Source organism: Malania oleifera, chromosome 3, assembly GCF_029873635.1.
Source record: "Malania oleifera isolate guangnan ecotype guangnan chromosome 3, ASM2987363v1, whole genome shotgun sequence".
NCBI classification, from domain to species: domain Eukaryota; kingdom Viridiplantae; phylum Streptophyta; class Magnoliopsida; order Santalales; family Ximeniaceae; genus Malania; species Malania oleifera.
The window spans coordinates 36504844-36516570 of NC_080419.1; the positions used below are offsets into that span (position 1 = coordinate 36504844).

The following is an 11727-nucleotide window of genomic DNA, read 5'->3' on the forward strand; positions in this document are numbered from 1 at the left end:
GAAATCCACGAGGCTTAATTCCTCATGTAAAATCACCCTGCAAAAGTAACTCAAAAAGATTTTCAAGTAGCAAATGTGAAGGCCACCAGGGATCATTTTTACACAAGTAAAAGTTGATTATAAAAAACCAGAGGGCAACTCAACTACATGGCAAGTAAAAGGAGAAATCATTAAGAATATAAAATTTTCCAAGCCAAATTACACAACTTAGGTAACAAAAACCTCATAAAAAAGGTGTATTTCCTGTTATCATTGGTAATTTCTTCTACCAATTATATTCAATAACAAAGAGTGCTGTAAAATAAAATAAATGGTCAGAGACTTTATATTCTGACTGATAGATCCTAATACTAATTTCTTTTAGGGATAACATAACCATGCTAATTTCTATCCATTAAAATAATAATAATCATGCTGATCATCAATACATCTAATTTACAGTGATAAATTTTATTCCTATCACCTTACCAAATTACATAGAGCATGCATATCAATCAGTAACACACATCATTACACATAATTATTATCCACTGCTCTTGACAACTAAACCAAAACGTTTTTTGCTTAATCTGCTTATCAGACCAAAAATTTGGACTCTTGTTACTTCTGATCACAATCATCACTGTATCTGCTAATATTTCAAATGAAGCCTGAGATTTTTTTTTTGGGGGGGGGGGGGGGGGAGGAGCAGCAATAAAAGTGCCAGCAAGCACAACCCTGGTAGTCCAGTAGAGTCATATATGGCATCATTGCCCAAGGAATATCTATATGCATAGAAAAATAAAGTACAAATGACTTCAGAAGGTAAAACATATGCAAGGGATGCCTCATGTGACTTCTTACTCACAAAAAAAAAGGCACATACATAATTCATATGTGATCAAGTGTGTGTAGCCAATTTTTATAATTAAAATTAATGGTACAAGAAATATGAATAAATTTAGTTTAAAAAATTGTCAAACAAAAGTAAGCAATGTTTTGTACCATCTCTACTTCGAGCCCTGTTAGGAATTAGCACATATTCCCAAATTAGAGTTTCTTCTAAAATTATAAATTTAAGAGAAATACAACGTATTGCATTAATACAATATTAAAAGTAGTATTATAGCTACATCTACCAAAAGCAAGACTAATAATACACTATACAATTCATATAACTAATCAGGCAAGTGTTCAAATTAACATATTAAATAACATATTAATAATCTAGTTAAAAAAATTTCTATCCAATCGCTCATGTTTTTTTAAAATGTTTGTTGTATTTTATTTCAATAAGACTTCTCATTCCACTATTTCATGAAATATATTCATTTATAAAATTAAATAATTTATTAAATCAATATTATCCACTTATATCACATAAATTGGCGGAAAAGGATTCATGTAGCTGACCCCACCTAGTGGGACTTAAGGCTTGGTTCGTTGCAATATTATCCACTTATAAATGCATGTCATGAATTTGAATGTTGTAGTCGTGCAGAAAAGGTACCACAAATTGTTCTGTTAAATGCGATAGATGCCCTTTTATGCTTTCCTAGCACATTTAGACAATAAATCAGAATGCAAGCATCTTACTTGAGCCAAATCAATAACAAGGAGAATGCAAAAATCTTTTCACAGCACTAGTTTTCAGATAATATTATATTATTAACTCCATTCCTTCCACATTTTAGAGCATGTGCTGTACCATGACCCCACTCCCATTCCATGTACCAGAACATTCCGCATTCTACATAACATTCTAGCACACCCTAGCAGAAATTCCCATATGTATTGTTTTTGTACAGATGGATTGCCTGTTATGTTTGCATCAGAAAATCTATATCACTATAGAAAAGTATATAAAAGGAGGCAAATGAGATGTATCCAGCATTTAACAAAAAACTTCCACCGACAAACAATATGCAAAAAAAAAAAAAGATCAGTGCTACCTATTGGCTCAGTCAAACAAATTTCTCGTGTAGTAAACCAACATATCCAGGAGATCATAAAGGTCACACAAGAAATTTTGGCATCCATTCACCAGCTTTTTAAAGTTTTCAGACCCAAAACATTTTTACTCCAACAGCTGACAATATTTTCTAAATAATATAAGTAGAGCCACACATCTAGGTAGTTTCATCCCAGTCTCCTCCTTTTTGGCTTGGTTCACCTTCCTCTATTGACTCACAGATACAAACAACCTAACCCCACACTATTTCATATTGAACTAAACAGCAACCTTGTGGGCTTACTGCTGACCTTGGATACCACCTAGATAGGACCCATAATCAGCAACCTAGTGGGCTTAGTACTGGCCTTGGATAACACCTAGACAGGACCCCTAATCACTCTAGGATCAGGTTCAGCAGAAACACAGCTGTCATTCGCCTTACTACTTCAACAACAACAGTCTTTGGGGCATCAGATTGGTACATCAACAATTATTTAAACATTAAAATGTATGCATATGCAACCACAATTCAATTTAAAAAAAAAAAAAACATTAACCAGATGAGAACGTAGGAACATGGTTACAATTCTTACTGTTACTTCTACGAAGTCTTTGGGGCGTCTGATTTTGAGAATTGAGCCAAACAAGGATCTGCCATCAAAAGAAAGGGCCGCCGAAGCATCCTCAGGAGTAAGAAATTCCACAAAAGCATGGCCCTTCTCTTTGTGTATCTACAGTTAATAAATGGTAAAGCATGACAATTCAATGCATTAAATAAAAAATACTGTGGTCTGTGTGTATTCAAAAAAAGTTAATCAGGCACTTACAATACAGCTGATACATGGCTGAGTTCCTAAAATATGATTAGTGCCCGAGGACAGCAAAAAATTATTAAGGCATTCCATTAATGCTTTCTCAGAAGCTGAAGCCGGTACATTTTCTATATACAGCCTCCTCATAGGCCGGGTTGCTTGTGTTAGTTGAATTGAGTCAATGGAAGTACCCTTCATCAGTGAGAAAGCATTGGATGAAACCCCAAAAAGAGGCTTTGCAGTAGTTGGAGCAACAGGGACAACACTGGACAACTCATTTACAGTTGATGGATCAGTTTGGCTTGATGACTGCAAATTAGAAATAACTGCACCAGTGAAATTGCTATTTGTTCCTGGAGGTGGAAGGTCCCACCCAGCAGATTTCTTCTCTGGTGAGCGTTTAGTTGGGGATGGAGTTCTAACAGCAGCTTCAGTTCTTCTCTTCCTTGGTGAGTACCCACCAAGCCCACTTGCAGACCCACTATGTCTCCGGTAATGGCTATTCAAACCATTACTTGATATTTTGCTCCTATCAATTTCAGAATGTTGTTTTCCTGACCGTCCTTTCAAAGAATGTGAAAACAAATCTCCATGCTCCCGCCCATGATAATACTCACGCTTGTGTGCTCTTGGTGAGAGTGAAATGGACCTTCTACCTCTATTCTTATCATGCTCTCGACTCCTAGACCGCCTCCTTTTCGTCCTTGATTCTTCATAACGAGGTGGTGGTGATTCCCTCCTTTCCTTTCTCTCTAAAAACTCTGGATTGTGCAATTTTCCCAGATCATGTTTCTTCACAAAATTCTTATCTCTGTCTTTCTCACTATCTCCATTTCGGTGTTTTCGTTTACTCTCTCTTTCAGATTTTCCTCTACTTCTGTCTGTGTATCTGTCCTTACTCTTGGAATCCCTTGAACGCTTCTTTTCATGTTCACTTTCAGATTCATCAGTTGACCACTCATCATTTTTTCTCCTGCTATGAAAACCTTTCTCGATTCTGCTTCCTTTTGCTTTATTGGTCACATCTTCTTTCAGTTTTTCCTTCAGTGCATTTTCTGAACGACGACTTTCTTTATTATTGCCTTTAGCTAAATTATCTTCTTTCACAAGAGTCTTCTCTTCTTTCTTTCTGGAACTTAACCTAACAGATTCCTCCAAAGTAAGCTTTTGGACAACAGCAAAAGAATCCTTAATGTGTCTACTACCTCTGTCAGATTCGAAATGATTAGAAACATCCTCAAGATGGTCTTTATTCAATATATTTGATGCTTCTTCAACATCTCCAGACAATTTCTTGTTTTTTCTTCTAAGCATTATCTCGTCAAAGCTGAAAGGTCTTGTTCGAGCAGCAGTTCCTTCTTTACTGTTATCCTTGGACAGCTCACTTCTGTTTCCATGCTTCTCTTTTTGCCGACTAGATCTGCTGCTCATCCTACCCAAAATGGATTTACAACATTAGCAAATATTGTCATGAACTTTCTAGTGAAGCACAATTACAGCACATGTCAAACAATTACATAAAGCACAAAATCTTGATAGTGTTTAAATGGTCAAAGATGAAGAATGCAGTCTCCAACAAGGAATAAAATTTATAAGTAATTACACTATCATGCATGTATATGCTCAGAGCAGTATCCTTCAACTTATCCCTCGCTTTCAGAGGTGACAATTAAAACAACTTTTAACAACTGAAATTGCTTTCCATTGTATGACAATTCATAGAAAAATGTCATATGTTCACTAGGAAGATTTTGTTTTATTAGAAATTCAAAAAAAGAAAATCAATGACCAATTTTCAACACTATACACAAAGCTTTTCACTTGCCTGCTTGCCTTCAAATTAACAATGCCATCCATTTCCAAGATTCAAGTATGGGTGGTACAGCACTGTTGCAGTGAAGCATTAGTTAATATTTTTTTCTAAAAACAGCCCACTCTTTTGCTTTGTTAGTAGAAATAATAGTTATCAATAATTGTCCTCTAGGTGTCATTATTATGATCTAGTCAAAGGGTGTCATTCCAAGTCAAACTTCATTACCAAGTTCCAAACTTCATTTATAAGGTATTTTGAGTCTAGATAAGTCAAATCAGCTGTAATCAAGAATTTTCATATCCCTAGGCACATTTAATTTGCAAGGCTGCCATGACGTCATGTACTTATGTTTGTATTAGGCCAGATGATGAAAAGAGCACAAAATTTTCCCTTTCCATTAGGCCTATTAGTTCTCATCTACTCATAATTTTTCCTGAGATCTTGATGTGTGGGGTAGAGGATTCACTTTCCTTCCATAGTGTCACGAGTCCCACTTGTTCAACTTGCCGAACATGTTGATGTATGGAAGGGATCCCAAAAACAGCAACAGGTTCCATTCTGGATCCATTGTGAAATTGTCAAAGGACTTCCATGCTACGATAGAAGCACTACAAATCTACATGGATGAGATTACAATTTCTAGAGTCATCAGTTCATTCCAAGGGCAGGTCCTATTCTCTTGCTGTTGATTTCGACTTGATAGTGCCAACTGATGCAAGGAAGGCAATCCTGCCTATTCCATTGTGGAATCCATTGTGAAATTGTGAAAGGACTTCCGTGCTACGATAGAAGTGCAACAAATCTACATGGATGAGCTGACTGCCCAAATGAACCTGATGGTTCATGCTATCAAGAATTCTAAGTCTATAATGGTAGAATATGAAAGAACAAGGGTGCCAGAACCCAAAGCATATAGGGCCGCTCGTGATGCTAAGGAGTTGGAGAATTTCTTATTTGACACGGAGCAATACTTTCATGCAGTGAAGATTGACTTAGAAGAGATGAAAGTATCATGGTGACTATGTACTTGAGCGGAGATGCTAAGCTGTGGTGGTGTTTCAAGTACAATGATATTCAAAATGATCGTGCGCAATTGATAGTTGGGTAGGCTTGAAGAGAAAGTTCAAGGCCCAATTCTTTCCTAAAAATGTTAAGGACTGCTCGGTGCAAGCTATGATCTTAAGCATACTGGTACAATAAGGGAGTATGCAAAACAATTCTATGTTTTGATGTTTGATATCTAAGACATGTAAAAGAAAGACAAGATGCTTTATTTCCTTGAAGGATTGAAATCGTGGGCAAGGGCTGAACTTCATCAACAAAGAGTTCAATACTTGCCAGCTGCACATGCTATTGTGGATTGCTTGACTAACTACGCTAGAGATAGTCCCCCATGTCCAAGTAGTGTGCATGTCTAGTGGAAACAACATAAAGTCTTTCAAAAGGAGCAACCCCTAAAGTGGGGGAGCCAACACCATGGCATTAACTTCAAAGGAAGTTTCATTATCTTGGTCTTACAACACATCCAGCTTCAAGGTAAGTTTGTGTGCTTCTTATGTCGACACCATCATAAAGTTGTTGATTACCTGACAAGTCATCACCCAATGCCTTGCAAGCTTCCATTGTTAAGGGGACACAAGGCCTTGAGGATGAGGAGAAAACCCCAAGGATGAGTACAATGCAGTTAACACATAAGAGAGGCAAATGAAAGAACCGAAAGTTACCCAAGCTAAAGGATTAATGTTTGTGAATATCAACAAGAAAAGCACCCAAAAAATGATGGATAGTGGGGCACCTATAACTTTGTTTCACAGGGAGAAATGCAGAGACTCAACTTAAACTCAGGGAAGGGTTCAAGATGCATAAAAGTGGTAACTCCACCTCAACTTAAACTTGGAGAAGGATTCAGGATGCATGAAAGTGGTTAACTTCACAACTCAACCTTCTCTGAGAGTAGCCAAGCAAGTAAGCAAGTAACTATAAAACTTAAACAGCAGGTAGGACATAAAAATTTCACAGTCATTCCGATAGATGATTTCCAAGTGATACTTAGAATGAAAATCTTAAGGAATCCATGATGTTGAATCCAATACTTACTCTTTAACCAAATTGTTAAAGAAAGGTCACAGGTGCAACTGCACGGAGGAATGCTAGGGCACCTTTGACAACTTGAAGGAAGCCATGATGCTGAATCATCATGAAACCCTCTGAGACAAGGATAGATGCATCAGGCTATGCCCTTGATGGAGTCTTGTTACAAGATGGACATCCTATTGCACACAAGAGTCGAAAGCTTCATGAACTTGAGCAAAAGCATACAAGTCAAGAGAAAGAGAACTAACGATGATTCATTGTCTAGATCGAACGATGATTCATTGTCTACACATGTAGCAGCATTGCCTACTTGAGTCTAAATTTGTGGTGAAGACAGATGCAGCAGTCAATCACTTATTTACACACCCTAAGTTATCCCCCAAGTAGGCCTGTTGGCAAGAATTTCTAACGGAGTTCAATTTCTCTTTCGAGCACAAGGTGGAGCAAATGAATCAAGTCAAAGATACACTGAGCAGGAAGGCCAAACTTGCGGTCTTACAAATGCTAACACACTTGATAAAAAGTAATGTTATCATGACAATGCAGGACCGCATTAATAAGAACCTTGTTAAAGATCCAATTGTCCAAAACCTTGTTAATTGGCAGACGGGGACAAAGCGCACCAATTCTAGTTAAAGGATGGATTGTTGATGATAAATGGTAATTGGCGAGCTAGCGACCTAAGAAAGATACTACCGCAAGAGTGTCATGACACCATGTGTGCAGACCACCCAAAAAGGCATCAAACTTGGGAGTTGTTGTAGCAAAAGTATTACTGGTCACACGTGCATGATGATATGTTATGTTGAGAATATCCAAACTTGTCTCACCTAGTAATAAGATAAGGTCGAACGGAAGAAGATGGCAAGGCTCTTGGAGCTTCTTCAAGTACCAACAATACCGCTAGAGAGTGTCTCACTTGACTTCATCACTAACCTACACAAAGTTAGTATCAGAATCCAAGGTTGTTCAGGGCATTATGCTTGCGCCTATCTTATGGGCATAGGGTGGGTAACCATTATGTAAATGGTAGTATAGGTTTTATTCTTTGAATATGATAATGCCTTAATCAAAATACGAGTTACTTTGATATTTCCTAGTAACAAAGAAATAACATCATAGAAAGATTTTTAAAAAAGGGTGAGTGTTCATTGGTCATGGTAAAACCCACTAGCTATATGTAAACAAATTTAGCCTACTAGCCTCCCTTGCTAAACACATGTTGCTTACAGCGGTGAATAATAAATTGTATTACTTAACTGTTTACCGTGTGACTTATGTTTAATACATGCTGGTTTACTGCTTCTGCTTACTTTATATTCAATGGTTGTGAATGTGTTCGTGTGTGGGACTGCGGTGTACTTTTAGCTGACTAGTTAAGCTAGTGCCATAACTAGTGCCGCACAACCCTCAGCAAGTTATGAAGTGTTCAGCACGTGATACAGATCACCACTGCTGCATGTCCATGCATGAGGGTCTCTCTTTGCCACTATATTTCCCCTTAGTTATCCCTAATTTGTCAAAATTCTAATCCAACAAATCATACAGTCTATTTTCATCTCACACACTGCATCAAATTGGTATCAAAACAATCCATCCTTGGGTTTGTTTCTTTTGCTCATTATTTGTTGTTTCCCCTTGGGTATTTGTTCTTCACTATTCCATTTTATTCATTCCTTTTGTGTTATTAAACCAAGTCCATTGGTTTTGTTTATTGGATCTTCTTGGTATTTTACAAGATTTAGTCTTAAAAAAAAAGCTGCCTATCCATATGTCAAAGATAAATTATTCTCGATGTTAAGGAAGGCCTTGGTCACTACAGGGAAGACCTCAGTTGATAAAATGAGCAATATAACGGTAGCAAACCCACAACAAGACCAAAGGATAGATTGTGAAAATCAGTCTTAAATTTCCATGAAATTTTCAAAATTTCCAATTTCCATCACCCTCAAAATCAAAATGGCAATCAATTTTCGTCTTGCATAATTTCAGTTGAAATCTCAACGAATCATTCGAAATTTATCGAAATCTCAAAATTTAAGCGAAACTTGTCGAAATTTTAACTATAGAATGAAATTTCCTTGAATCCAAATGAGAGATTTAGGAGTGAAGTGAAATTTCTCTCTTAATTTATTTTATTTATTTTTATCAAAACAAAAGATTATTACAAGTGCTTTCGAAATTATATGAAAAAATAAACTTACAACAACATTCTATTTAACCATTCATGTCTAAATTATCATTATTTGTACAATAAATAATATTTAAATGATTTATGACTTCATTTGTATTAACTAAATATGTTTAATGCGCAGTATCTTACAAACATGTTGTATACACATACTATATTACAACTTTTTTTCCATCTCATACATAACATAGATGTATTTAACTAGTAATATATTAGTCCTAAAACTTACATTATTATGTTTGTTAACCATTTCTAAAGTTTCACAAAGATTCCATGTTTAACTACCGATTTCCGTTTTTTCAAATTGATATCGAAATTGACATCAAAATCGAATTTTTGTTGAAATTTCTGTGCTTTTGGAGGTTTGAAATTTGAGTCAAAATCAAAATTTAAGACCTTGGTGAAAATATTAAAATGAAGGATGACTTGTTTCAAACTCATCTTAGAACAAGAGACACAACAGGGGGAAAGCTTTGCTAGTTATTGACTGAGACAGCTGCAAAAGTATGCTTGCTAAAGTAGTGGTGGAAAAATTAAAGCTTGAAGTGTGAAACACCTGCAACCGTATTGCACTGTTTGACCCAATAAAGAGAAAGAAGTATTTGTGAGAACAAGGTGTACGATCAATTTTTTGGAGGTTGACAGATTCTCAAAAATAGCACATATAACAGCATGCAAAAAGACTTGTGTTGCTATCCATGCCTCACATTTACTTTTTCAAGAGATTGTTAGATTTCATGGCTTCCCCAGAGATTCAAATTTCTGACTTGTGGACAACCACTTTGATTCTTGTCATGTGGAAAGGCAAACCCAACCATCAAGAAGACCTAGATAAGCAAATAGGAGCTTATGCTAAGGGATGCCAAGATGTGTGAACCATTAAAGATGGCAACTCGCATAGACGCAAACTTCTTCCAACAAGGGGGGAAATGATACAGTGCTGCTACAGTGATGCATTAGTTAATACTTTATGGAAAACAGTCCACTCTTTGCTCTGTTAGTTGCAATAAGGCGACAATATTATGGTCTACTGACTCTACTCAAAGTGTGTCATTTCCTAGTCCAACTTCATTTACCAAATACATTTATGAGTCAAGTTCCAAAGTTCATTTATGGTCTTTGAGTCTAGAGAAGTCAAATCAATCAAAATCATTCATATATATATATATATATCCCAAATAATGAAGAGAGTACAAAATTCTCCCTTCCATTTGCCCACAAATTCTAATCTGATACTTGGAAGTGTGTGTTGAGGATTCACCCAGTGTCTCCTTCAGCTGCAGCATTTCTGCATGAGAGGGTATTTCTTTTACCACCGTATCTCCCTATGATTATCCTACCATGTCAAATTTTATTTTGCAATCTATTTCCTCCACACGCTGGATCAATGGGGCACTCCAGAATTTCAGCTCTAGCTCAAAAATGTTATGGTAACACAATACAATTAACCATCACATGAGATTGCTAAAGAGGCATGGGTTAACACAATTATGAGGTTTGAAACATCAAATATATTCATACTTCTCATGTGTCATCATTGGTTACAAATTGACAATCTTTCTCACAAAACTGTGATGAACACTGGGGTCTTTCGTGATCCAAAAAGGAAACTTGAAAATAAAGAATCAGAAAACTACAAGCAGATGCTTCCATAAATATTATCACGCACATTAAAATAATTATTTTGAATCACCAGGATTATCTCTGCCGTTCGATCAGCATAAAAAGTTTTATGATTTATTTACAGAAGTGGGTCTAAACGAAAAAAGGCAGAAATTTAGAGTGAAAAATATACTCCGCATCTCCTGCCCTTGGAACTAACCCATCAATTATCATTCGTTTATTCCCATTGGAGCTCAACTATCAAAATCATTTGGCAGTCTCATCCGATACTGAGCCATTATGTAGCTTCAAGGAAATATGTGGAACTAGTTATGAAAGTTTTCTCAGTGACAAAGCACAGAACAGCAGCAATAGGGAAAAAAAAAAAAAAAAAAAACTTAAATACATTCAACGCAGGTTGTAATTATATACAATAAAAGAAACAAGAATGAAAGTTGCGGCTGCACCTTAGAACAGAGATCTTGCCGGAGAGTCGCACCAAAAAATTGACTTGTGGTGAGCAATGGAGAGTCTGCGAGAGACGGACGAATTAGTTGTGTATATGAACAAGTTTGCTCGCGGGGAGGAAAAGAGAGAGAGAGAGAGAGAGAGAGAGAGAGAGAACCTAGAAGGCGAGGTGCATAGAAAACCTAGAGATCGAGGCGCGGTTATCCGCAGGAAAGCAGCCAGCGTTCCCACCTCCCACCCTTAGCCTGGGTGATGCCTGGTTTTCTTTAATCTTGGCTGATACTGATTTGAAATCTTTAAAATCTCCTTTGAAGACTTGTACTTATTTTACGTAATTGGAACTTTCATTTCATGATGAGACAGATTTATTCATACAACCATGAGTTAGGAACGATATAGAATAAACATATCAAAATAAAAAGATTAATTACAAACAATCAGTAATATTAAAACATTTAAAGATAATGTTAGGTCAATATTTTTTGTATGCCTTCACAAGTTCATTAGCACCATTAAATCTATCAAGGATGAAAAATATAATCATACGAAATTTTATAAGTATAGGTATTCAATTGCAATGACAAACTTATGATTTTACTTAGATAACAATGATAATAATTTTTAAAAATAATAAGTTTCAAACTATGTGCATTTAATATTTTTAGAAATAAATCTATATCTATATTAATATATTAAAACATGTCAATTTACCCTCATAGGTGTCTAAAATCCAAGTCTAATTTTCTTAAATTTTTTAAATTAACTAATGAAATAATTAATTTTTACTGTATTGATATTTTAACTCCTAAACTCC

The 11727-nt window shown here is 36.0% G+C and overlaps 1 protein-coding gene across 1 annotated transcript in view; it reads right to left on the minus strand.

The window, feature by feature from the left end:
* The window catches only part of LOC131152194 (splicing factor U2af large subunit A), a 56442-nt gene extending 44983 nt beyond the window's left edge, over window positions 1-11459 (minus strand). The window contains exons 1-4 of the mRNA XM_058103916.1: window positions 11071-11459; window positions 10913-10977; window positions 2761-4177; window positions 2527-2664 (exon numbers count right to left, since the gene is read on the minus strand). Coding sequence (XP_057959899.1) covers window positions 2527-2664; window positions 2761-4176 — 1554 coding nt within the window. The 5' untranslated portion in view covers window position 4177; window positions 10913-10977; window positions 11071-11459. The remainder of the gene's footprint in view (window positions 1-2526; window positions 2665-2760; window positions 4178-10912; window positions 10978-11070) is intronic.
* Between the last annotated feature and the right edge of the window lie 268 nt (window positions 11460-11727).